The following is a 27,792-nucleotide window of genomic DNA, read 5'->3' on the forward strand; positions in this document are numbered from 1 at the left end:
GTGGAATGGACATCCAAACCTTTTTTTTTTTTAATGTAAATCTCAGTACTTACCTTTAGATTCTGGGTTTGATGAACCTTAGATGGGTTTGAGTCCTTTTCTTGCAACCTTTTTATTCTAGAATATTTATTACTATCATATTTTTGCTATTTAAGTTACTTTGGGGTGTTGTATTGGCCCTTTTGCAAAGTTTTGCCAGCGTCACACTACACAGCTCCAATTTGGAGAACATGTCACACTTAAGTGGCTGCATTTGCTGGATCTCTTTGGCTTTAGGATGTCAGATGACACAACAAGGAATAGCAGGTTATGAAGAATCACATGGTTTTCTCACAAACCCTCAGCATAGTTTCATATTTCCCATTGCCTCATTTTGGCAGTCAATTAACATCCTTACTGACAGCACCAGTGGCTATATGAATGTTTCCAGGCATGGTGAGTTCAGCTGCAGTCATAGCCCACCTTTTTCCTTTATTCTGTCATGGTACGACATGCAAGAGACATACAACAGACAAGTCTTATCCTCTGATTGCCTGGTTCAACCCCAGTTTCCTTGTTTCCTTGTCTCTTGCATCATATGCAGTGTTCTACTGTCTGAGCACTCATTGGTTGTCAACTCTTCTACGACAGGAGCCCAACGTAATGACTAGTGGGAAGAAAAAAATCAATGCCTGTTTCATGTTATGGTATTGATTCACGGAATGATATGGTTGAAATCGCTGAGGATATGACAATATACAAGTGGTGCTTACGGGATATAATTGACTCACTAATATTATGGAAATAAAGGCTATAACAAAAAATTGGTGGATAGAGTGGTGTAATGGGGTTTTAAAGGAGTAGCATCCCATATTGCCCTATGAAAATAAATGGAAAGGGACACAATTTCAGGAAGAGACCAGAGTTAGGCAGAGGACCAGGGAGATCCCCGAGTCCATAAACTAATTCTTTTCCAAACACTTCAGTCTTAAATTAAACCTCTGATATTTTGTTGTGGAGTCATTTATTATTTTAAGGAAAGAGAGTCATTTTTGTATTTTATGTAAATATGAAGATACTACAAAACTATACTACCACACTATGAATTTAAGACATGCCAGTTCATGCATACGTATAATACAGAATGCTTGTATTTTAATTGTAGGTGAAGTCTTATGAGAGAATTTATACATAACTTGGCATCAAAGTTTACTCCTTAATCAAAACTGGACATCTATATGATTTTAAAAAAAAAATGAGTTGTTTGAATGGAAATAGTACAAATGTAATTAACCTCATAAAATCACTTTTTGTAATTTGTATCACCTTTTGCCATTTTTCAGAATGTCTTAATCACAATTAGTTTTTTCTACCTCTAAATTCAAATTCAAGATTAATTAGCATACTGAATGACAAACTTTTAATAGAATGGGAAAAACATGCTGACTGACTAGTCTCAAATTAGTTGTCGGCATTAATTAGAGCTTACTGACTTAAATGCCAAATGAAAAATATGTCAGTTTCCTGCTAGTACTGACACTGATTCTGTTCTCTTTTACAAATAAATACCAAGTTGAGGTGTTAAATGAGAATGCACTACGCAAAATAAAAAATGCTTCTCTGTTTGTAAAAAGGTGCATTTTATATCTGTAAAGCTGCACTGTGATATTTGTCTTCACTAATGCAGTCATGAAGTACTGTATTTTCTGCTTGATCCTGGGACCCCTGCTCTGAAACTATATCCCTCAGAACTAAAAAACATTACTTAAGTAGATGTGACTGCTTCCTTTTGATCTAAGACATGATGTATATCTTTTAACACTGAAAAGTACTCTTTTGTATAGGAGCTATGAAGAAATTGTGGCTTGTAAATCGCAAAGAAAGAGCAATCCAATGTCATCACTGGTCCAGTAATGCACTCCATGAAGAACTCCTAAACTCAAGAATCAATTTAGAAGTTAGGAGGGTGAGCTGGCTATGCACATCTTCGTCTAAGCTGCCACGTTCATTTTTAGGATTTTCACTTTTTCTTTAGCTCAATACTAGATCTGTGACATCACCAATCTGCTACTTTCTGGAAGTTTATACAAAAATGTTTGCTTCATTTCACACTGAATTTTGTTCATAAAGTAGTACCTTTCACTATTAAAAGATAGAGAGATGGGACTGTTCCCCTTTAAGACAGGCTTTAATCATGCATGCACCATTTGATTTGATTGTGTTTGTCTAAAAAAATCTGTGATAATAAAACCTTACATGCAGCTCAGTTTCTGCCTGTACACTCCCTTGGTTTAGTATAATGGCAAGGGCCAGAAGTTTATTTTTGTTTCTACTATCTATCTCCCTTCCAAACTGGGGAAAACATACTTGTATTGAAAAACAGTATTTCATAGTATAGACTTAAAAATATTTGATGCGTGTGTGTATGTGTACATTATATTTTTTAAAAAAATCTATATTTCATATTATATTCTGAATACTTTAAAACTGCAACCATAAAAGACCAAGACTATGAATTTTTTTTTTCTTGCTTTCTTTGCTTTCATTTATTTTGTAAACCTGGTTTTTCAATCATAAAACCATGAGAAGTCAACACCTCTTACAGTGTGTGAGTGTCAAGCACAGACAGACAGCACTTGATAGGATGCTACTCAGTTGCAGGGAAGTCTCAGACAAATATCACCCACTCACTAATGATTGGCAGTTTGCAAACGATTCATTCTTTTTTAACAACTCTTTTCAGTTAATTTATGGGAATCAATTTGTGAGCATGAAGAAATCGATTTGTTGGTGTTTCCCAGGCATGCTAAAGCACATGCCTGATGTTGCCATACTCTTTCGTTTAGATGTTTAAAGTGAATATGAAAGTGCTTCCCGTCTGATTCGTGATTCTTTCTAGTTAGAATTAACTAGTCATTGGCTAACAAGAACTCTGTCACTGATTATGCTTTTGTTCATCATATAATTACAGTACAGTAGTAACACTTTTTTTATATTAGAATCTATAGTTTGTTTTATATAATTCATTATTGGAATTGTTTTAAACAGAATATAGAGACATAGTTATTAAACTAATACAGTTTTAGTCTGCACAACAAATTAGTCACACAAAACTGAACCTTATAAAACTATTATTCTAATTTCTAGCAATTATTTGCTTTCAACTAAACTTTAGCACACAGGTTTTATGATTCATTGATTGCACAGTTTCATCTGAATCATTACCTGAGAATGAGTCACATGATTCTTGTTCATTTCATTTGTGAATGAGTCATGTGATTACTTTTTTGATTCATGAACTGAATTATTATCCAAGAACACATTGCATAATTCTCAATTACATGTGATTTTGTAAAGTGATGTCGTATTTTAAATATGTATCTTAAATGTATTTTTATGCTTTGCATACTGAATCAGGACAATGTCATATAAAGTATCATCATATTAAATATATAATTCTATGTATGTATATATATATATATGTATATATATATATATATATATATATATATATATATATATATATATATATATACAGTAATCCCTCCTCCATCGCGGGGGTTGCGTTCCAGAGCCACCCGCGAAATAGGAAAATCCGCGAAGTAGAAACCATATGTTTATATGGTTATTTTTAGAATGTCATGCTTGGGTCACAGATTTGCGCAGAAACACAGGAGGTTGTAGAGAGACAGGAACGTTATTCAAACACTGCAAACAAACATTTGTCTCTTTTTCAAAAGTTTAAACTGTGCTCCATGACAAGACAGAGATGACAGTTCTGTCTCACAATTAAAAGAATGCAAACATATCTTCCTTTTCAAAGGAGTGCAAAGCAAGCAGTCAAAAAAAAAATCAATAGGGCTTTTTGGCTTTTAAGTATGCGAAGCACCGCCGGTACAAAGCTGTTGAAGGCGGCAGCTCACACCCCCTCTATCAGGAGCAGGAAGAGAGAGAGAGCCACAGAAAAACAAATAAAGTCAAAAATCAATACGTGCCCTTTGAGCTTTTAAGTATGCGAAGCAACGTGCAGCATGTCCTTCAGGAAGCAGCTGCACACAGCCCCCCCTGCTCACACCCCCCTACGTCAGCGCAAGAGAGAGAGAGAGAGAGAGAGAAAGTAAGTTGGGTAGCTTCTCAGCCATCTGCCAATAGCGTCCCTTGTATGAAATCAACTGGGCAAACCAACTGAGGAAGCATGTACCACAAATTAAAAGACCCATTGTCCGCAGAAACCCGCGAAGCAGCGAAAAATCCGCGATATATATTTAAATATGCTTACTTATAAAATCCGCGATGGAGTGAAGCCGCGAAAGGCGAAGCGCGATATAGCGAGGGATCACTGTATATATATATATATATATATACACACACACACACACACACAACTGTGTGTGTTTTTGTGTGTGTGTGTGTGTGTGTGTGTATATATATATATATATATATATATATATATATATATATATCTCCATCCATCCATCCATTATCCTACCCGCTATATCCTAACTACAGGGTCATGGGGGTCTGCTTGAGCCAATCCCAGCCAACACAGGGCACGAGGCAGGAAACAAACCCTGGACAGGGCGTCAACCCACCGCAGTATATATATATATATATATATATATAAGCCAAATACCACTGATTCACTCATCAGTAAATCTCCTGAACCATGAGGACTTGGGACTTGAAATTTGGAATGTAGATTACCCTTGGCCAATAGATGCTTGTTAAGAATCGGTTTTAAAAATTTTGTGGTTCTGTCTGTATATCTGTCCGCTTTTCACAAGAGAATTACTTAACGGATTTAGATCTGGTTGTTTTCTATAATTTGCTTGAACTTTCCAATTGATTTTGCGACTTCTCTCATCGCGCTAAGTATCATAGTTCGCTTGCGGTACCGATTTATTTATGCAAATCCAAGAGAGTGGCTGTGGGCCGAGAGCAGGGGGCCGGGGCCTTCCTCATTCACTCGCCAGCCTCTGTTCGAGTTGCTCTACGTCTCGCCACGTGTTGGAGTGCACCTTGCCTCCACTTAGCTAGCGATACCAGTTTGTTCAACAGACATTATCATCTACAGATTTTTAAGTAGTAACGTTTGACGTTTTTGAGAGAGAGATCAGAGCTCCATGTGTTTTAGAGGGTAGCTGCTGATTGCCAGAGATATCACGGCCATGTGCTTTACTCCCCATGCGGGGAACGCTCTCCCGTCAGACCTGAACATGATCAGATATAGTGCCAGCGTCTATTGATTTTTAAAGTTTGTCCTGTTTCATTACTATGTGGGAGCAGCCACGGGGTACAGCTAATATATACAGTATATATATATTATATATATTGGGCCATGTTAACCTAATATTGCACGTGCTTGGAATGTGGAACAAACCCAGTATGAACACACAGACACTTCAGACAGAAAGTGACTGGCCTGGGAGCAGTGGGTCAACAGCAGTGACAACTAATACAATTCTTCCCATGTCCTGTTGTGATAATAAGCATTTGGTTGCTTAGCCATCTGGTGTTTAAAATCCTTTGGTATGCCTTAAAAAAATGACATTAATTGAAATCTGAAGAACGCTTATGTAAAATATCAGACAGCTTAAACCAGTAGAAGTTCATAGAGAGGCTATGGCCTGTCCCAGCTGCACTCAAAACAAGATGATAACCTATCCTAAACAGGGCTCTAATTCAGGATTTATTTAAAATAAATACCCTTTTAATGTTTTTTGTATAAAATAATTTTGATTGTAGGTTTTTAACATATTTCTTTCTGAACACATACATGAAAGACATGCCCCAATTTCTGTCTTTTAGTATTAAAATGTTAATCTTTACTATTTTAACAGACTGTATTTTGCATATTATGAAAAGATTACAGCCTTCAGTCCATAAAGCTTATATTTTTGTTTGTATTGTTTTAAAATTTGATGACGGGTTAGTTTAAAGCTATTCCCAAATCCACAACAACAATTGAAGAGAACTTTGTTTCTATTGTTTTTGGTTTGTGATTTATTTTATTATAAATGACAATACAGTGTCAGTGATTCATTATAAGTTATTCCATTTCTCCAGGCAGCAAATTGCCATGTATCTTGCTGCGTTTTAACAATGTTGCCCTGGCCTGTGGATTGAAGAATCATGTAAACTGATATACAATGATTTGCTAAAACAAAACAGCAAGTGTTAAATAAAGGAAAATGTTCCCATCATGTAGACAGTGTATGGCCTTTAGGGTCACGCTGAAAGTAAAATCAGGTGTCTCCTTGCAAATAAGCCCATCTGGATCTACTAAAAGTGGTGCTCTGCCGGGCAGGGTCAAGCAACAGGACGCCACCCTTATGTCTTCAGTAGAATTCCCAAAGAGAGCATAATATTTTTATTCTAAAGTATCTGCTTTCTTTCCTGAGTTAAATATTAGTCTTGAAAAGGAAATTTTTTTAATGAAAACTACTTTAAAACCTCAATGACCATCTTGTTAGAAATGCTGAGTACTAAAGAAACAGTAGTGGGAGTGGGTGGACATAACTTCTATTTTGAGTTTGGATGTCTCCAGAGATTATGCTTCTTCCCCACAAGCATACAGAAATTGAATAACACCACATGATGCATCACACCTTCAGTGTTTAAAATTACAGGTTAAACAATACACTCAGCTGTGAAGCACAGTGTAGGCATAGCATAAACAGTATAAAGGCTGTTTTAAAAAATAAAATTAAATAAAAACTATTCATAAATGTTACTGGGCTGTTTATTATTAAGCCAAACAACCCATTGTTTTGCTTATATGCCAATCAGGTCTACTCTGCAGAAGGTGCAGGTCATTATCCAAGAGTTTAACCTGGCAGCTAGAGGCAGATAATTTAAGATATAGGATGTGTCATTCTCTGTGCAGTGTTCCTTCTTTATTATTAAATAGAAATTGTGGATAATATTACACATACCTTTTTTGCAACCATGTTTATCTTTTTTTTTTTTTTTTTTTTTTTTGCTAATAATCAAACAGCTGAATTTCAGTCATGTTTGTATAATCCTAGTGTCAGTTTAAAAGGAAGATTACATGTTTGCTATCCAAGTGGGATTGGTTCTTATGATCCCTTTGTCTAAAATATTGAAGGGATAAATGTAGAATAATTTTTTTCCAAGTTTATGCTGAATATCTTAGACATAATGTAATCCATTTACGGAGAGACTATTTGTAATAAATAACTGATTTGGCTTATTTAGCACTTGGCCTTGAGCAAAAAAATGCAGACTTGAGAAGCGTAGGGTATGGGAACTCTATCTGAAGTAGAGCTAGTGTTTCTTTCTGCTATACTGTACATGGTCACAAAATCGGAGAAGAAATGGAATGTCTTGTAATCCGGTGTGCACAAAACTAAAAACTGATAAGAAAAATTAGATACTATAATTCTGGTGTAAGCTTTCTTTATTCATTGGTAATTAAAGCAAATAAGAGAGAATAGAATCTTCTGTAAGATTTTACAGTACAAAAAGGAGCATCATAATCATTTTAGCCTTAAACAGATATTGTACTGGCTCTAGTATGTATTGAGTCAAGTATAAATTAAGAAAGTTAGCAAACATGATACATTTAATTTAATCACTTTTGTTCTTTTATAACCAATTAATGTCCTTGTCAAATTGGATAATGTCTTTACAGCACAGAAACCTCTAAAATGGAAAAAATGTCAAATGTGAATTTTTTGGTGAATCAGTTGAAGTTGCTGATATAATCTAAATTAAATGTCACTAATAATGTTTTCTTTTGTTCTAAATATTCTATTAAATATCTCTCATCATCTTTTTTTTTTTCCCTTGTTCATAGGATCCAAGCAAAAACAAGAGAAATCCGAGAGAGACAAGCCCGGGAGCGAGATTATGCCGAAATCCAGGACATCAATAGAACCTTTGGGTCTGATGATGACCCAACATATGCTGGCATTGGGTCCTTTGAATCCTCGCTGGACAGCGGCCAAAGCATGTCTGTACATAGTCGGATGCCGAGCACCCAAGAAGACAACCAACCAGTGGAAGCCGTGTATGCACAAGTAAACAAACCTCGAAATGGGCGTCCTACTTCTACTGACAGGTAGGAAAATGTATCTATGGCCTTGTATGGATGAGATTTTTTTTTTTTTCCTTTTGAACACAAAATTTTATTTTTTGATTATTGAGACACTTTCTCTCAGAGGCTTGCTCATTAAGAAAATAACTTTAAAAGCAACTTCCTCTCAGGGGAAAATAAAGATACAAGACTGTTCTGCAAAGTGTAAATCCCTGTTTAGTTGCAAACACATTGCATAATTCGAGGTGGTGAGTAGCTTCTCCTGTCTTTGAGTGTGGCTGTTGTAACTGAGCTGCTGTGGGAATACTGTGACTTTCCAGGAGAAATAAAAAGTAATAATAATCATTTTTAGGTAAAGATTTTGCTTTACAGCAAAGATCAAAATTTAAACAATCACTGCAAAACCACGATAGATAGTTACAAATGCATTACCTCATGAGTCTTTATGAAAAATTACATTTTGTAAAAGTAGTTTGAACAAATATTGATTTAGAGGTGTTCATCTACAAGGCCACATGTTGCTAAAGTCATTTCAGTACACATGTACTTTGCAAGCATGCCCATGTCGATCAAATAGAGGAAGCTCTGCAGTCTACTTGTGACTTTGTGCTATAGGAAGATAATAAATTAATCAAGGTAAATACCATTCGATCTGGCTTTTATATACTGTAAGTAACATATAAATGTTTTTATATGAAGACCATCACAAAACATAATCACAAAGAGGACTTTGCATGATATCTTGGCGAGCTCTGTAAGCCTTGCTGTTTCATTGAAGGACATGTGTGGGGCAGATGGACTGGCAGGAAGATGCCCGACCTCTTGCTGCATCCAAACGGAGCCATCTTTCGCCTGTGCGCCTGGTGCAGCTGCGTTGTTCTTTTGTGTGAGTGGACGTTTCTTGCAGGGAGGACTTCATCTGAGTTTACCTCTGTTATAGCACGTCTTTGTTTGAAAACAGTGGTATCAGATCGGGGCGGGCATGAACGCTAACCTTTACAAGTACCATAAATTTACACCGGCTGTTACAGACTCAAATCAAATGTATGTTTTTATTTTATAATAGTAAGAATAAGAGTAGCTCACTTCTCAAAATGGAGGAGTCTGGGATCGAACCACGAACGTCTTGATTACAAGTCAGCAGATCTTACCACTGCACCACCAAAGTGGTCATATTAAGGGCGTGTCAATGTCTCACCCTAATGCAAGTTATTTTTCTGCAGTTATATTCTTGAATAAAAGCACACTTATTTTGGTATACTTGTACCTTTTGTGAAAGTGTTTATTTGATATTTGGACTTAAGGCTTCACACATTCATACACTTCATGTCTACATTTTGTCAATTATTACTAGAACATGAAAAATGTTTCTGTTTTAACTATGTGTTTACATAGATTGTTGTAGACACGGAACACAAATGAAATGCATGTATTCCAAATAACGATATATTATTTACCCTATACAGCTCCAGGCAACTCGTACGCAGGTAAATAGACTTGAGCTGAGGGAACTTTCTGCAGTGGTGGGGGGGAACGGGATATCAGGCTGCTTGCTGCTTTTGCTGATCGACACATTTACAACACAAAAGACGCTGACGGAAAGGTGTGAAGGGATTTAAGGTGGGCCGGGATTACGTGTTTTTTCGTAGGCTTTGGTAATTCTAGGGTTAATGATGTCATAATGTTGAGAAACGCCAAAGCAGATATCCTTTGAAGAAAGCCCAGCTACAGTATCGTATTAAATTGCTTTGGCATTAATTTCCTTGTATTACGAAAAATATTGATGATGTAATGCACTTTTCCGAGAAAGCATATGCCAAACAACACATCAAAATACCAGCTGAGCAAGTTCCACAATGCAACACATTCCTAGCACAGGTCAAAAGTGCTTATAGCTCTGACACATGATCAGATTCCTTTCTGAAAGTAATATCAAAGTCCCAACAAAGCTGTTCTGATTAGAGAGTGAATGCTGTGTTTTTTACTGTATATCAAAAATTGAATATTTGAATTTTAAGTGTTTTAACCGTCACATTGTAATATGTACTTTTTTTGGTTACTTTTGTTTACTATCAGCATATGGAGGAATCATATAAATTTCACATGGGGCTTCTTTTTAAATGCATGCTATCTCCAAAAGACCCATTGTGTATGGATTTGCTTGTGTACAATGCATTCTGCACATAAGAGGCCTAATAATCATTTAGTATGTCACTGTAACATCATCAAGAAGGGAGAAAAGGGAATAAAGTCGCCAGATCCAGCTACATAGATTCTACAAAATACAGCAGGATTTGAAATATTCATCCTGTTTATGAAAAAACAATGGCAGATACATTTTAGATTAGCTAAGGGGCTGGGTGACCAGTTTAATGTCAACCTATTTTACGATTTATTCTTTAATATTCAAGTTTTAATAATCAGATTTAACAAAACAGTATTTAGTTATATGTGTGTATATAGACATATATTTGTATGTATTTTTTCTTTTATCTCCTTTTTCCATTTATTGTAACTAAGCCTTGTAAATCAAGCCCTTCAAGCACACAAGTTTTTGTTTCATATGTGCCATCGGTTAAAATGATTACATTGATTCTGGTCAGTCATGCAGTGTGTTTACATGATGCCATTGTAGACTCTGTGTTGCATCTTTCTTACATCTTCCTCGTGGTGGTATTGTGTCGTTCTAATGTCTTTTTAATGCAGTGTTGATTGGCAGCTGGGTATGTCATAAAAGCTCTGAAATTTCATAAACGTTTTTGGAAATATTGTCAATATTGTTTTTCACACTACTGTGAAATTTCCTGATTATTTTGGTTCAGTGTTTGTTGCAATGAAACGACACCTGGTGGTACTTGACTGTGTATTAGCCACTTGTTTGATTTTCACTTTCATGACAGCCTGTCATCTGTAAAAATATTTTCTGCCTTGGTGAAGCTAGGGATTGCCATATCTGTGGTCTTCATTTGGCGGTAAGGATGCAGTTTCATGTGCAGACACGTTTATGATGCTGCTACGAGAGTCTCCGCACTCATCTTCTGCTTATTGTAATTTATTTATTTATTAAATTATTGGAACTGCTCATACTGGAGCCCCCGATGCTACTTCTTATGTGAGCACTGTTTTTTTTTCTTCTTTTTCTTAAATAAAAAATGTTTAGATATTGGCCTAACTGGGCATGCTTACAGCCACAACCCAGGGCCAATTTAGAACAACTAGTTAACCTAACGTGCATGACTTTGGGGATGTGAGAGCAAAACCATAGTTCCTAAGGAAAAGTGAGGAAGGACTAGTAAAGGCACCATCGTGCCATTTACTTTTGTGCATCAATAAATAAAACTTGAATTTCCTACATGGCATCCTATGCATCTATTAACAAATCAGTGTGAGATTTAAAATTCAGCTCCATTAAGAAAGATGCCATTCCATGCATCCCATACATCACAGGACACACTGATGCACACACCCATGGCTTTGAAGTGTGAGAGAGAAGCTAACACAGACATAAGGATAAAATGCAACCTTCATACAGACAGTGACCAGGCCAGGATTTAACCCCAAGATTCTAGGCCTGTGTGGCAGCCTTGCTTATCACTGTATCACCATGCCATACTCCCATAATGTAAGCAAGTTAAAATGAAGGCAGGAATTATCCAAAGCATAAAACAAAAGTATCATAACTGCCTGATACCTTTCTTCCCCCAACATTTGATTGATTCCTGCTTCTTTAGAATTGAATATTTTCAGATCTTTGAAGATTTTTTTTCTTGCTTTGCACTAAAAAAATAAAAGATTAAAAAAAAGTTTACTTTGATTTTAATTAATTTTTCCATTTAAACGCACTGTAATAAATCCTAGTTACGGAGTTGAGCTAGTAGAGTGTCTGTTTATGATCCCTGAAGATTAAGAATCGATTGATCTATCTTTTCTTGTTAATTGTGATCAATAGGGATGAGAATGGGTGCATGGGTGGTTCTTCTAGTGACTCGTTGTCCTAATCTAAAACATGATTAAAGAGGTAATGTAGTAAAAAGATTGTTTTTGTGCTATAATGTGCACCATAATGCGTGAGGTGTATTGTTCACATTCTTTTGTTTGTCCCCATCATCAACAAGATTGATCATTTTGTTAATGTTGAGATCAAAAATTGAACGCTGATAAAGGAGAACACTCCCCTCCTTTTAAAACAACACACTGCTGAGAAAGCGTCCCCAGAATGTAAATAGTTTTGTATTTGGGTTGGTATCCAAGGCAACAAGGCTTTCACCCGTAGCCCTGCATCGACAGCCACTGGATCCACGATTCAAAATAAATGAACTTTGTAAATTTTCAAGCACGTGGCCAGCACATTCAAGTTAATGTGAAATCACGATACGAGAGGCGGCAGGACTACTGTTTGTTATTATAGACAATTATTCTTACCTGTTTGTGAGGAAGAAGCAATTGGCCTCTAGAAATGGAGCAGGATGCCATTTTTCAGGTTTGAATCACAACAATTTGTGAAGCTTTAAAGTCAGTAAAGGCAGATTTGTTTCTTAAAGTATTATGAAGGCTATGACTATTAATGATTTTTGCTTACCTCCTTTGCAATGCAGTTTAAACACACACACACACACACACATATACGTGTGTGTGTTTGTAAAATACAATTTTTTTGTCTTTCTTATGAGAAGTCTGAGCAAATGCATAACAGTATAATAGCTGTAGGCCACCTGTATGTCACTGAAATAACACATTTGTCATACTCTATCAAGGACAAAGCGAATATTGAATGGAAATACCATTTGTCATGTGGTGATAGTGGTCAAGTTGCACTATTTAAAATGCTCACTGACTGCTTCAAATTTGTATGTATACGTACAGTAAAATAGCCTACTGCTGAAGGACACAACCTGCTTTTCTCTTGGTATTTATTTCGGTTGAATTTGGTAAAGGAAGAATCCAGAGATTTCAAAATAAAGTCTTTGTTTGGTTAGTAGTACTTGCTGGTCATGGTGCCGGTATGTGGCGACATGCTCCATGTTATTCAGAATTTCACTTTAATCTGTACATGTAACAGCAGCTTGTACTTATGTTTTGTATTTGAATTATGTTTAACGGGCGGCACGGTGGCGCAGTGGTAGCGCTGCTGCCTCGCAGTTAGGAGACCCGGGTTCGCTTCCCGAGTCCTCCCTGCGTGGAGTTTGCATGTTCTCCCCGTGTCTGTGTGGGTTTCCTCCGGGCGCTCCGGTTTCCTCCCACAGTCCAAAGACATGCAGGTTAGGTGGATTGGCGATTGTAAATTGGCCCTAGTGTGTGCTTGGTGTGTGGGTGTGTTTGTGTGTGTCCTGCGGTGGGTTGGCACCCTGCCCGGGATTGGTTCCTGCCTTGTGCCCTGTGTTGGCTGGGATTGGCTCCAGCAGACCCCCGTGACCCTGTGTTCGGATTCAGCGGGTTGGAAAATGGATGGATGGATTTCTGGATTAGCCCTTTGGGGAGATTGGTGAGCAGAGTGTGCCCCGCAGTGGACTAGGGCGCAGTTCAAGACTGGTTTCTGAAATGAAAGCTACCAGGATAGGCTCTTGCCTCGACTCTGAATTGACTTATGTGGGTTTGAGAATGTTATTTTATTATATTTTGAATATGCTGCAATCTGTCATGTCAGGAAAAAAATAAACTCCTTTCCTTTGGATTTAGTGGTTTCAAAAATGGATTCATAGTTGGAAAGCTAATTCTTTGAAAAGAACAAACCGTCACTAACAATAAAAAATAAACTGACTTTCCTCTGACAAAGAAGGCATCAAAGATTGAATGAAAAATGATTTGTTTTTATAATTTTTTTTTGAACAGACACTTTTCCACTTCCTGACCTTTGACTGAGAGGAGGAAGCCAACTTCCTAGTTATCACTTTCTCAAACACTAAGAACTTCAAACATTTTCTTTTCGGTCCTCCAAGAAAACGGAAAAATATTAAAATCTTTTCGCTTGTTGCACGGAAAAAGGTCAGGAGAACACTGCCTTTTGGAAGGGCAGTACACACATCTGTCTTAACCATTGCAGGGTCAAAGGTGAGACTCGGCTTTAAAGCACAAGACTCCTACATGACCTGTCAGAGGAGGGGCAGAGAAATCTGAGGAAGGTGAGCACTTTAGGAACCACCAAAGTTTGCATTTATGCAATAATAAAAATCCTCTGGACTATGGACGGCATCATTACGTGACCTTCTAGGCAGCCTGTTTTCAAAAATTGTGAACAAAAAGGTGAACACAGTCAGAATTTTGTAAGTATGGCATGCTTGTTTAAAGGAGATCATTCAACATGCATATATAGTGCTGATCAAATGTGTGTAATCACGAATCTGCGTATGGTGTTTTTTCCATTACTAGTGAAACACACGGCCTAATGGTCCAAAAATAAAATGCAAATAGAAACTAATGTGAAGGTGTTTTTAAATTGTTACTTCTTTCAGTTATTTCAGAAGTTAGAATGTTTTTATTATTTCTATTGGCTTATATAGCAAGCTGAACTTTTCTATTTTGAAAACACATTCTTTTGTTTACAACATTAAAACATACAGCGTGATAGTGAACACATTGCTAATGTAACTTTGGCAAATCTACTTTATTGTCGCCATGCGTTTTTGTTGTTTTTCGTTCTGTATTATGGCCTTTGTGTTACATGCCTATAAGGCGGTGTGTTTGTGAGCTACTCAGATGCTCTGCAAAGTTTTTTGTTCATTTCTTTGCACCCAATCAATGATTAAAAAATAAAAAGACAATGAACCCCAACTATGACTCGAAACACTGTGCATCACAGTATGGGTCAAAATATACATTGGAGAAGTGAACATGAGAAAACAACTTCTTACATATTTCCCAGACATCTTCAAGCAATCTTCTTTTGGCTTGAACAAAATAAAGAAAGTTGGTTTAATGGTTTTGTTGTCACCTGAATAAAGCAATATAAGATATATAAAATACATACCATAAAGGCTTGTTTTAGAGGTATTTCATGATTGATGATTGCTTCTGAGTCAAGCAAGCTATTTCTGACATTCATTCTGCCACCCTACAAAGGAAATTGCTGATCATTTGACGTGGAAGAATATCAGAATCAGATAGATGCCTGAATTACTGAAAAAATGTCCTTTCAACTCCCATGGTCAGACTTCTTAGGTGAAGTAAGAATTTCAACTTGGTTACAAAATAATTACCAATGGACTTATGAAAAATCATTGAAAATACGTAAGTGTAAGCCCACTTTATATTCACAAATAGTGGCATATTAGGCTATATTCAGGATTACTTCTTGTTTTCGTATTGTCATTTTTCATCACTTGCTGTGATTTGCTTGACACTCAGCAGATGTTGTTGCTGCTCCTTTTCTTTCTGCCATGGGCTTGCAGAGACCTTGCTGTAATTACAATAACCTTTTCTGGCCACCAGGTTCCTGCTAACTAAAGGTTTTTGCATTTCCAGATCATTTTGGATTATACGCTTTCAGTTAAGACCAAGATGAAGGTTCTAGTCCCAGCAGTTCACGAGCAATCACATGACAGATGAATAAATCTTCTTTTAACATTTATTTAACAAGATCCATACTCAAACTTGCCCAGTGAATAATTTTGTGACCCATAATAGATTACATCAAGAGAAAATTCTTGTACAGTATTTCATTCTGGGACTTAAGAATATGGTCACGTTTGCACTGGTTATACATGTGGAAGTTTTAAGTGTGGTAAATTAATACAAAAACAAAACCTTGGCAAAAAGAACACTGGTACTTTGACATGTGTGTTATGTTCTTTTGTTCTTGTTCTACCTTATAGCGGCATTTGTGTAGGATTCTGGAGATTGCCCATTCATATTCACATTTAACTTTCAGTAGGTGACATGTGAGTTGTCAGATTCAAAACAAATAATTACTTTGAATTTAGAGGTCCTTTGCCAATAGCTGTAAAGGACTTACCAATGTAAATAACACATAGCATCATATTATTTCTGAATCCTGAACCCATTTCTGAGTTTTGAAGGTCTGGAGCCTATTCCAATAGTATTGGCAACAAGGCCAGTTCTTGTGAGATACTAGTCCATTGCAGTTAATATTAGCAAGATTTACTGCTAGCATTTTTCTTGCATAAATCCTTCTCTGATTTCTCAGAAAACAGGCATGAAAAGGTTTCCCCCAGAAAGGGCACTTGACTAAAGTAAGCACAAGTTTCAGCCTGGTGGCCCTGTGAATGACTTGTGCTGCTTAGAATGCCTTCACCAGCACTTGAACTGAAACATGGACTTATGGCTATAGCGCTGGATCTCCTGTCAATTATTGCATCTGATTGGTTTGCAGTTCATATAAATGTAGTGTCCATTGACCACACATTTTGTTTTAATTTTTCACTGCACCATATTTTGCTGACAGGTGGGTTATATGATTGGCCTGGGCTGTCTTGGCTGTACACTGTGCACCAGCTGCTACATAAATCATACTTACTCTAATAGTTGTGCTAAACAGAGGTGTACAGCTACACAAATAAAATAATGAACTCGCTGTTCATATTTACATTAGTCTCCAGTTATACTGAATAATCTTAAGAAGAAAATGTATTTTTCCAACATCATAAGGATGTGAATCATGTAGAGATGAAAAATATGTTTTTCTTCTTAAAATGTGTATTTTTCGAATAGTGCTTTGGTGGCTATCATATAACCTCCCTCTCCAGGGCTTTAAGGGATGTTGTCAAGAAGGCCTGGAACTCTTCACACTGATTGTGGGAGTCACGTATGGGTGTCGGTTGAGAGTGTGTGCGCTTTCCTTTTTTTCTCTTTTTATGAAGACAGAATAAACACAGACAAAAACTAATTAGAGAGTTTGGCAACAAATCACAAAAAAAAAACAAAGAAGTAATGATAATGGGTTTCTTTTGCTTGAAGTAGGTGGGAGACAGGGGAGTAGGGAGCTTTATGAGTAATACCAATAGATTTTGTTCATTCATGAATGCCAGCAGAAATTTTGCTTTGAGCAATTGAGGCAGATCTGGAATCTGCAAATCACGCCCTTCATGCCACTGGGGCATGTTTAATTATCAAATTGCAGTTGCCCACAAGTGTGTCTTCTCCGTCAGCATTAATCTTTGTGTTTTGTTTTCAGGCTAGACCTAGTAAAAGGAGGGCACGGCTCATCCGTATGAAGTAATGTTGGATGGCACAAGATGGGTACATCTAATCAGCACTTGTCACATGGAGAAGGGGGTAGGGTGAGAATGAGGGCTCTATTCTTGTCAGGGGTCTTCCATTAAGCAGAATTTATGCCAATGGCACAGTGTCGCAAGGGGAACAGAATCAGCTCCCATGTTCCAAAGATAATTTTCTGATGCCCATCCTCAAAAAAAGCTTACAGTTGGTAATTGTAAATGCATACTGTATGCTTAATGTCATAATAACACAAAATAAAAATGTGCTGAAATGGGCATGGAAAAATTTTTTTAAAATGACGGGACCATCCAAAACAAAATATTTAGATGCTCACTTTTGGATGTTTATATGTACTATATAGACATCTGCATATTATGCTTCTTTCCTGAATACCTAGCTTACATACTGTAATGAAAATAAGCTCTTCGCAAGATTCTCCTCAAATATCATTTTCATGGATGGAGACACAAACACAACTCCCAATGACTTTTTAATAGCACAAATATGAATATCGTGTTGTTTTAATTTTATTTTTCAGTGGCAGGTAGGCACTCAAGCTAGTAAACCAAAAAGTGTGAAATGCTTCCAAAAGCAGCTCATTATGCTTGCCTCGGGGTTGGATTGGTAATAGTCTTATACAAGAGATTTAATTTCTCATTTGCTTCTTTTTACCTCACAGGCTGATCATTTTTAGTCTTTCATCGGGACGATTTGCTGCAAACAAGGCATTAAGGATTTAGAGAAAAGAGACCGTAATTGGCATTTGCAGTCCGTGCCAGTGTGCAGAATTGACTATTTATAAAATGGTAGTCAATCTACGTGTCATGCATTAAATTGTTACATCTTAGCTCCAAGTTTTTTAGCCTGAATATGTGGCATTTTTTTGGCTATCTTTATAGTCTGTAGGGAACAATGATCAAGCAATGATCTGTGCGGTTAATGGAAATAGGAGACAAGCTCAATCTGCTTTCTTTATTTGTACAGCTGAGCGCCTGGTGCACTGCCTTCAATGCTGACTGACTTTGCACAGGCAAGATGCACGAGCCATGAAGGAGGCAGAACAAGTATTACCATTCATAGGAATGGTGCAGAATCAATGTGGCAGTCCAGACCCAGCCATTTGTGGGACACAGTATTTTAAGTTTTCAAGCTTGGCTAGCATTGTAGGATACTGGGTTGCACAAGCCACGTAAAGTTGCCAAGAGTTTTACTTTATGTGAAAAATATACAATGCAAGTATAAAACTAGTTTCAAAACAATAACTGGACTTAAAGCACGTAGATGTGTGTAGTTTACTCTTGAAGGATGGTGTTAAATTAAAACACTTCCATGGGTGAATCAGGTTTAGAAGTGTGTGTACTGGACCAGTTGACTTAATAACTGGCAGCAGCAGTGTTTTAGAGCCTGTTCTGTAGTATAGTCAAGATCCACAAGTGTGAAAGGGCTGCCTTTTATTATGTCAAGCCTATAGTGCTGTATATACCAAGATCAGCAGGAGCCATGATGTGACTTTACCAGATTTCAGAAATCCAGTACACAGGCAGTCTCAGCTTGTTACAAACGCATTTTCAGTCAGAGAATGATAAGTTCATGGACTTTACTGTAAATGTTTTTTTCCATGAATGTTAGTATCAATTAGGAGTTATGCAAAACTCCTGAGGTGCTACATTTTCTGTAAACTATGTTTCCACTGTGATATGGGCTGATTTTGAATTGCAGTTAAATCTCACCTTTGGAATATGAGAGAGAAAACTGCAGAATCCTGGCCAAAACTCAGGCAAACACAGACATGTCTAAAAAAGTAAAAAAAGAAAGAAACTCCTAAAAATTTCAAACATAAATAAAAGTATACACAATTTGCTTTATTAAAATTACAATGTGGAGTGCTCTAGCTTATATGTCTTTTTTGCCAATTTGGCAAGCCGTTTATGTACTGTTTCCCTTTGCTTTCAGTCTCTGGCAAAAAGACTTCAGTAGTTTGTGTGGATTGGTGCCCAGGTTGTTGTTCATCAGTCATACTTGGTTATCCATTTCTAAATGTCCATTTGTATACATGTGACCATATGATTCTAATAATTTCCTGTTCATTTTCATACTTCTTTTTTCTTCATGCCAAAAAATAAAGCAAAATGGAGACACAGTATGGTGTATAATAAACTACACAACTAATAAAATACATCCTCGCATTGATACCATTGGTGTAATCTTTGTATGGACATATACAGTATAAAGACCTTACTGTATCATACCTGTCCTTACTGTAACTGTTCATGTCCTTGTATAGTTTTTTATGGCCACATGGAGGCTTGATGCATTTAAGCAGTGATTTCTTATTATGAGGATGTGTGCATTTCTTAAAAAAGATCCCCCAGTGAAGTACAACAAAGGTAGCAGATATAAACAAAAATACCCACAGCTCTGTGTACCTCCAGGGTGCTTGACTGAGAAGCAAAGAGGACAAAACAAGAAGGGTACGGGAAAATATTTTTTTAGTCAAGGGGACGGCACATAATATGATTTGTAATTGTTTATTTTCTTTGGTTATCACACGTCTGCTGCCTAAAGACTGAAAACAACGACAAACATAAATGTATTTTTTGTGATCCTTCTGTGGTGGGGAATGGATAGTTTTTTAAACTGTGTTGGGTGTACTTAAGTAAATACTCTACATACACAAACAAAACTAATTGATTAAAAGAAATAACCATATATTATTATTCCTATTTAATTTGGTGCAAGTGAAGCCTAACAAAGCATCAGAATCAACATGCGTCTTCATTCACTCATGTGAAGCCAATTTAGAATCATCACTAACATAAGTTGTAAATCTTCAGGATGTAGGAGGAGAAAAGCCCATGCAAACACGGGGAGAACATGAGTGGAATTAAACTCAGGACTCTGGTGCTGTGATACAGCATTACAAACTGTTGTGCCATCAGATGTGTTATGTACTGCTACATCCATCCATCTAAAACACACATATATATATATATATATATATATATATATATATATATATATATATATATATATATATATATATATATATTCCGTATATATGTATATGTGTGTTGTGATAGGTGGCCGGCCATTTATCCCAGCCAATACCCCCAGGCCGCCAGGTGGAACTCTCCTTGCAGTATGGAGGTTCCCCGAATGCCAGCAGGGAATTATGGACATTGAACTTTTCCTTTACAACCCTGCTGGATACCATGGGGGCTGCTAGAAGGCGCTGCAGGGAGGAGCAGAAATTATTTTCCCTACGCCCCGGAAGTATGTCAAAGTCACATGAACAAGAGGAATGACGTGCTTTCCGGGGTGAAGAAAAGGATTATAAAAGGACTATGGGAAATCCCAGACGTCGAGCTGAACTGGGTGGAAGGGTGGCAACGTGTGTAAATGTAAATGAATCTATGTGTATGTATGTGTGTGTATATATATATATATATATATATATATATATATATATATAGTGATAAAAGGCGCTTTATTGGCACCGACCCGACATAGGACTGACACCAGAGGCACGAGTAAAATACACAAAAGAATTTATTTTTTACGTCTTCCACGTGCCCCACTGGCCCTACACAGTCCCCAAAACACAAATAAAGCACCTGTGGTGCCCGGCGGGCGTCCATGCCCGGCCGGGACGCCTAGGAGGAGTGGAGGAGGGCTTGTGCCTCCTCCAGGACATGAGGGGGCGTCCTCCCTGGTGGTTTTGGGGACCACGGGTACGGAGCTTAGAAGCTCAGCCCTGTAGGGGCCCGTGGTCACCGCCAGGGGGCGCCCCGATGCCTTGGGAACATTGGCCCTCAGTACTTCCGCCACACCGGGAAGTGCTGGGGGGAAGAGACTTGAGGGCACCCGGTGGACTTCCGGCTTCACATTGGGAGCTTCCGCCACACAGGGGTGTGGCTACGGAAGCCCTGAAGATGCACCTGGAGCCCATCTGGGGCATATAAAAGGGGCCGCCTCCCTCCAGTGAGGAGCGAGAGTCGGGAGGAAGAAGACGAAGCGTGTTGGAGAGGAGTGGAGGCGGACCAAAGAGACTGTGAAAGGCATTGTTGTGTGGCCAAGACTTTAAGGGGTGATTGGTGCTTTGTGCACTGGCTTGTGCACTTCATTGTAAATATGGTGGATAATAAACGTGTGGTGGACTTGAATATGGTGTCCGTCTGTCTGTGTCCGGGCAGCTTGTCACACACCCAAAACACACACTTCTTTTCCTCCACTCCTCCCAGGGCAGCTTTGTCCTCCTCCTCCCGACTCTGGCGCCCTGAGTAGTGGCTACAGGCTCCTCTTATAGCCCACCCGGAAGTGCTGTAAGTGCTTGTTGACCTACTTCTGGCTGCACTTCCAGGTGTGGCTGTGCTTCCGCCCAGATGGGCTCATTAAGCCATGCAGCTCCCCCTGGCGAAGGCCACGGAGCCCAACCAGGATGAGCTCCAGTGTTCCACGAAAGTGGCCCCAACGCAACCCAGGGGGGCTGCTCCCCCAGATTCAGTGACAAAGGGGCGTCCCAGTCGTCCACCACGACTGTAATTCATTCCAAAACTCTGGTCGCAACCCGATTTGGTCATGACCCGAAGTAATTTCCCCCATAGGATTGTATGTAAATACAATTAATCCGTTCCAGACCGTACGAACTATATGTAAATATATTTTTTTAAGGATTTTTAAGCTCAGAAATAGTTAATTATACCAAAGAATGCGCAGTGTAATAGTAAACTAAATGTAAAAACATTGAATAACACTAAGAAAACCTTGAACAGAGAAAACTAGCATTGCAAGAGTTCACGCTAATAGCCTTACGAACTGATCGCTGTAAACACTTTTTTTTAATGAGTTTTAAGCACAGGGAAAAAAATGAAAATTTGAAAAATCCTTAATTTATACAAAAACTAATCATGAACAACCAAGAAAACTAACCTTGCATGAGTCGAGTTCTGGCTTGAAGGAAGTGAGCAGGAAGCTGGGTGGAGAGGAGGTTACAGTTCTGAGGTAGAGTCCCTCTGCGCGATGCACGTCTGACCGAGAACAATATACTATACAGGAAGAGACTGAACATGTGCAGAAATCATCGGCGCTTACGAACCGGAAGGGAAACTGGCTTGTTCGTCACCAGAGTGTGTGGTCGGGAACAGATGCAAAAGATTGGCGAACTTTTTGGTCATAACTCGATTTGTACATGTTCTAAGACGTTCATGACCCGAGGTTCCACTGTATATACATATCTCTCTCTATTATAAAAAATAAATCTTGGGACAAGACAAGACTTTCATGTTCCGCGAGACGGTCAAGTCACGCCCTACTTACAACCATTTTCAAACAAGACCATGGTCATCTAACCTCTCAGTTGTTGGAATGCTTTTGGCAGACACACTTCTATGCTCTCATCTCTTAAAAATTTGGGGCCGGAAAAAGACAAAGTAGAACGTCGTAAAGAATTCCAAAATATTGGCGCGATACACCTGCAGAGCAGGTTACAGATAATGGAGGTGGGAAAATTCAAAAGTCTAAAAAAAATTATAGTAAAGATCGCATTAGCGGAAACAAACGGAAAATATTACTCGGTAAAATAACGGAACAGCGAAAAGAGATTGAATAGTGTTTGAGGATGCCTGGGGGAGAAGAGAGACAAGGCAGTGAGACAATAGGACAGCTGCTGTAGCACTGCACAAAATGCAGATCACGCGGCATGGCAGCAGCAGCAAGCCAGCAGCTGATCGAGCAAAGAGGAGGTAAAAAAAACAAAAAAAAACTGTTATTTGTTTCCCATTGTATCACCATTTAAGAGGGGTTTCGGAGGAGCGGCCATGTCTCCTTGGGGTGCTTTCAGGTGACAAAGCTAGAATTATATATATATATATATATATATATGTGTGTGTGTGTGTGTGTGTGAAATGATGCCTTTTTGGTGCATTTTTGTTCTGAGTGATTTTTTTTTTTCTGTGCATTTAATTCCCCAAGAAGCATATAGTATAAAGTAGATTTAAACGTGTACTATGGGGCAGACAAAACCTGTTACCCTAACTTGGTCAATAAGTGGTAGGTTAGGTTTAGGCTCTCTGTCAGTTCCAACTATTCAGGTATGGTTTGGTAAGACCCCATTCTCTGACTTGCTTTCATTTGGCAGTCTAATTCAGAGCACTGAATGGAGAAAACAGATGTCTAAAAGAGGCTCTGTGGGTAACCAGTCGAAACTGTTCACAGATGGGTTGCAGAATATCCATTAGTAGTAGTGGCTGGTTGTGTTCTGGGTGGCTGCATATTAGCAAGGCAGCACCACCATTCTCAAACTCCAGATGCAGAAATTAAATGATTGATCATAATTAAGGGCCCTGGTTTTTAATTCACCTTATTTCAATGAGGCCTCATATTTAAAAATCAGCTAATTCAATAACAGTTTTTATTTATTTTTCAATCCAGAGTTTCTCCTGAAGTATACTGTCACGGTTTGAAATTTTCTAGTGTTAATGTGTTCAATTAAAAAGTGTGTAGAATATTTCTGTGTACAGTAAATGTACTGATGAGAAAATTTAATTTCTTTTCTTCAAAAAGTCTTTACTAGATACCATAATGAAGGCATTGCCTTTCTGTGACAGTGAACTTCCAGCCCATTGAAATGCTGCATCTACTCTGATATTTCAATACATTTCTTTCTTTCAAATCAGTCAGAAATGCATTAGGAAGCAAGCAAATTTTAATTTTGTTTCAATTACTTGCTAATTGCATGAAAAAATGTATTTACATTCTTTTAAATTAGCAATTTCAAGGATAATTATTATTTACAGTGCAACACTCTTTCATTGACAATTTACTTATAAACTTCAGGATTCGCCCCTCATCTTCGATGGCAGCAGCTGACCTCACCAATTTAATTCTGAAATGTTAATTTTTGATGTTCTTTTATAATTTCAATGATAAAGTCTTTCAACAGCTGTGCTTAAAGTATAAATTTTATCCTTCACTGTCATTCTAATCTAATGTCTGCCAAGACTAAAACTGAAGCCTTGGCAAATTCTGCACATTAGACGAACTCTTTGTAATGCAGTCCCTAAAACTGCTTACTAACAAAGTGCAAGAGGCTCACTTTTTATATTAGGAAGCCAGATGATTATGGGCAAAGCAGTGTTCTTCTAAACAAAATGAAAAAGTATGTTTCTCACCTTTTTCTATTCGTTTGAATGTCATATGTTGAAAGTTTTTGGCAGATGGGTCTCTATTCACGAATATGAAGTGACAAACAATGATCCCATTGGGGAGAAATACTTTGCACTTCAATTGCAATACTTTCACAGCTGTCCATTGCAGCTAATATCACACTGAACTGCTTAAACTTTTCAACAAAAGAAAGCTTGATTTGTAAGCAGAAATGATTATCTGTGAAATTAGCCTAGGTTCTGGTTGGCAATTATCCTTCTAATCAAGGCTGTGATTTTTCATAAATTACTAGAAGAATAATAAAAAACAGAACAACAAGTTATGTGCTCGAGCATTGCTTAAGGCTTTTCCATTGTAATAATCAATGGTGTCCTGCTTAGTCATTCCCCTTTCTACATTTTTCTTTCTCGCTGTCCCTCTCTCCATAATGCTTCACTTAGTAATCTGCTTGTGGTATACTAATTAACAGAATAATTTTAGATTTTTTTTCCTTTATGGTCCTTTTTTATTTTTATTTTTATAGTTTGCTTTCCAGACATCTTCTTTCAGTTGTTGTTGTCCAAACTTTTTTTCCCTATATCCATTATTTACATGAAACATCCATCTTCTTTCAGCTGGTTTATGAAAATGGTTGTGTTTAATTAATTTTTAATGCAATCTTTAAACTAATTTCTTTGGTAACCAAGTGTTAGATGTATTTATAATGAATGTGATGCTGGATGTGCAAGTTGGAAAATGGATAGAAATATACAGATGATGCTGATAAAATGGTGCAGTGCTGCTTGTTCTTCTAGGTAGTATGCAGTGATTAACACTCCTGCCTTATCTCCTAGAGACTGGGCTAGAATAGCAGGCCCAGTTACACATTGTGTGGAGTTTGCTCCCTCTCCACACGTCTACATTTTGCTATGTGTACTTTAGTTTCACCAGCTTGTATGACCCCAAATTCGACAAGGAAAGTTTGGAAGGTGGATAATTGACTGTACTTTGTTAACAATGAAGAACTTCTTGAAAAATATACATATTGAGGTCTGTTTTTTATGAATTCAGAGGTAACATAACATAACATCCTGTAAGTTGCTTAAGCCAATTCAGAAGGTTTGAGGGCAGTGGAGAATATCCTGGCAACAAGGCCATTTCTGGACATCTAGTGGAAACTCGGATCACGAACGTCTCTGAACACGTACAAATCTGTTTACGACCAAAAAGTTTGCCAAACTTTTGCATCTGTTCACGACCACACACTGGGTATATGAACAAGCCAGTTTCCCTTTTGGTTTGTGCGCACTGATGATTTCCACACGTGTTCAGTCTCTCCCTGTGCATTCCCTGTGCAGCGAGCGAGAGAGACACACACAGACACACGTGAGAGAAACACACACACGCACGAGCACGCGCAAGAGAGAGAGACACACATGCGAGCACGCGCAAGAGAGAGACACACACACATACACACAGACACACGAGAGAGAGAGGGCTGGCCGGGCTTGTTTTTAAAGAGACAAATTCCAGCATTGTTTTAACCTCGTTGTATTTAATGAAGACTTTTTTCTATTGGATTTTAACCTCCACTTCACTTCTGTTTACAGCAATCGGTTCATAGCGTGCATTGTTACAATGTTACTTTTCTTGGTGGTTTATTAAATTACGGATTTTTCAAATGTTCATTTTTTTCCCTGTGCATAAAACTCATTTAAAAAAAAAAGTGTTTTTACGAGTGATTCGTAGCACTATAGCGCGAACTCATGCAGTGTTAGTTTTCTCTGTTGTTCAAGGTTTTTCTCAGTGTTATTCAATGTTTTTACATTTAGTTTACCATTAGCTATACATTCTATGGTGTAATTAACTATATTTGTGCTTAAAAAGCTTTAAAAAAAATATATTTACATACAGTTTGTACGGTCTGGAACGGATTAATTGTATTTACATACAATCCTATGGGGGAAATTACTTCAGTTCACGACCAGATCGGGTTACAACCAGAGTTTTGGAACGAATTATGGTCTTGAACCGAGGTTCCACTGTGTATGTGGTCTAGGCAAGCACCTAGGTCTCTCTCTAGTTGCCAGGGTTCATTACTGCATCATACTGAGATTCCTATCTTTATTTTGTTCAGACAAATTTGACCGGAGCATGTTTATGTTGAACTCCTCATCAGCACCTGCTTTGTCTGCACTATGCACAGCACAATCTGTTGCCCAAAAACGTCCCTGGGAGACACATTTTTTTTAAACAATACAGATCTATGAACATTCGGACTCGAATCGAATGTCCAGTTATATATGTTTTTATATTATTTTTGCATACTAGCGATGTTTAACATCTGATGACCTACACAGTCCTACAGTAACATGAACAACAACAACAATGATGATGATGCCAATAATAATAATCTTCAAACTGTAGGATAGAAGAGACAGACATGGCGAAATAAACTTAAATGGTCAAAACGGCAACAGAACTGTAGCTCTTGAGTGAATTTCTAAAAGCCAATTTTTCCCAAACTATAATCGTCTCCCAAATGCACATACATTAAAACTTAGCAAATATTGTCCTCTGTTGCTCACCACGCTAAAGCAGTTTTTTTCTGAATAGGTAGATTGCATTATTTGCATACTACATGATTTTATGGTAAATAGGAATTATGGGTAAAGATTCGTATTTAAGGATAGTCATTATACTCTCACTTTCACTGAATGTTGTCATTACTCTAAGTTTTCAATTTATTTTATTAATTTAAATGACGTGTATGTTACAGTAATGTCTTAGTTAATATATATGTGTGTGTGTATATATATATATATATATATATATATATATATATACACACAGTGGAACCTCGGTTCAGGAACGTCTCGGTACATGTACAAATCGGTTTACGACCAAAAAGTTCACCAAACTTTTGCCTCGGTTCATGACCACACACTCGGTACACGAACAAGCCAGTTTCCCTTTCGGTTTGTACATGTTCAGTCTCTCCCTGTGCAGCGAGCAAGAGAGAGAGAGCGAGAGAGCGTGCAACACACACACACAGCGCGAGAGAGAGACAGACGCACACACACAGGCAGCGTGAGAGAGAGACACGCACACACACAGGCAGCGCGAGAGAGAGACAGATGCACACAGGCAGCGCGAGAGAGAGAGGCAGACGCATAATGTAGGAAGGCAGTTAAAGAATGCACCGGGCTTGAGTTTGTTTTCACTTCTGTTTACAGCGATCGGTTCGTAGCATGCATTGTTGCAATGTTACTTTTCTTGGTGGTTTATTAAATTACGGATTTTTTCAAATGTTTATTTTTTGCCCTGTGTTTAAAACTCATTAAAAAAAAAGTGCTTTTAGCCAGCGGTTTGTAGTGCTATAGCGCGAACTATTGCAGTGTTAGTTTTCTCTGTTGTTCAAGGTTTTCTCAGTGTTATTC

At 37.8% G+C, this 27,792-nt stretch overlaps 1 protein-coding gene across 6 annotated transcripts in view; it reads left to right on the forward strand.

Annotated features, from left to right (window-relative positions):
- The window catches only part of pard3aa (par-3 family cell polarity regulator alpha, a), a 971,084-nt gene that overhangs the window by 794,998 nt on the left and 148,294 nt on the right, over nt 1–27,792 (forward strand). For all 6 annotated transcript variants that reach the window (XM_028804116.2, XM_028804120.2, XM_051929054.1 and 3 more), the window contains one exon: nt 7,799–8,062. In XM_028804116.2, coding sequence (XP_028659949.1) covers nt 7,799–8,062 — 264 coding nt within the window. The remainder of the gene's footprint in view (nt 1–7,798; nt 8,063–27,792) is intronic.

The sequence above is a fragment of the Erpetoichthys calabaricus genome, chromosome 6, assembly GCF_900747795.2.
Source record: "Erpetoichthys calabaricus chromosome 6, fErpCal1.3, whole genome shotgun sequence".
NCBI lineage: Eukaryota > Metazoa > Chordata > Cladistia > Polypteriformes > Polypteridae > Erpetoichthys > Erpetoichthys calabaricus.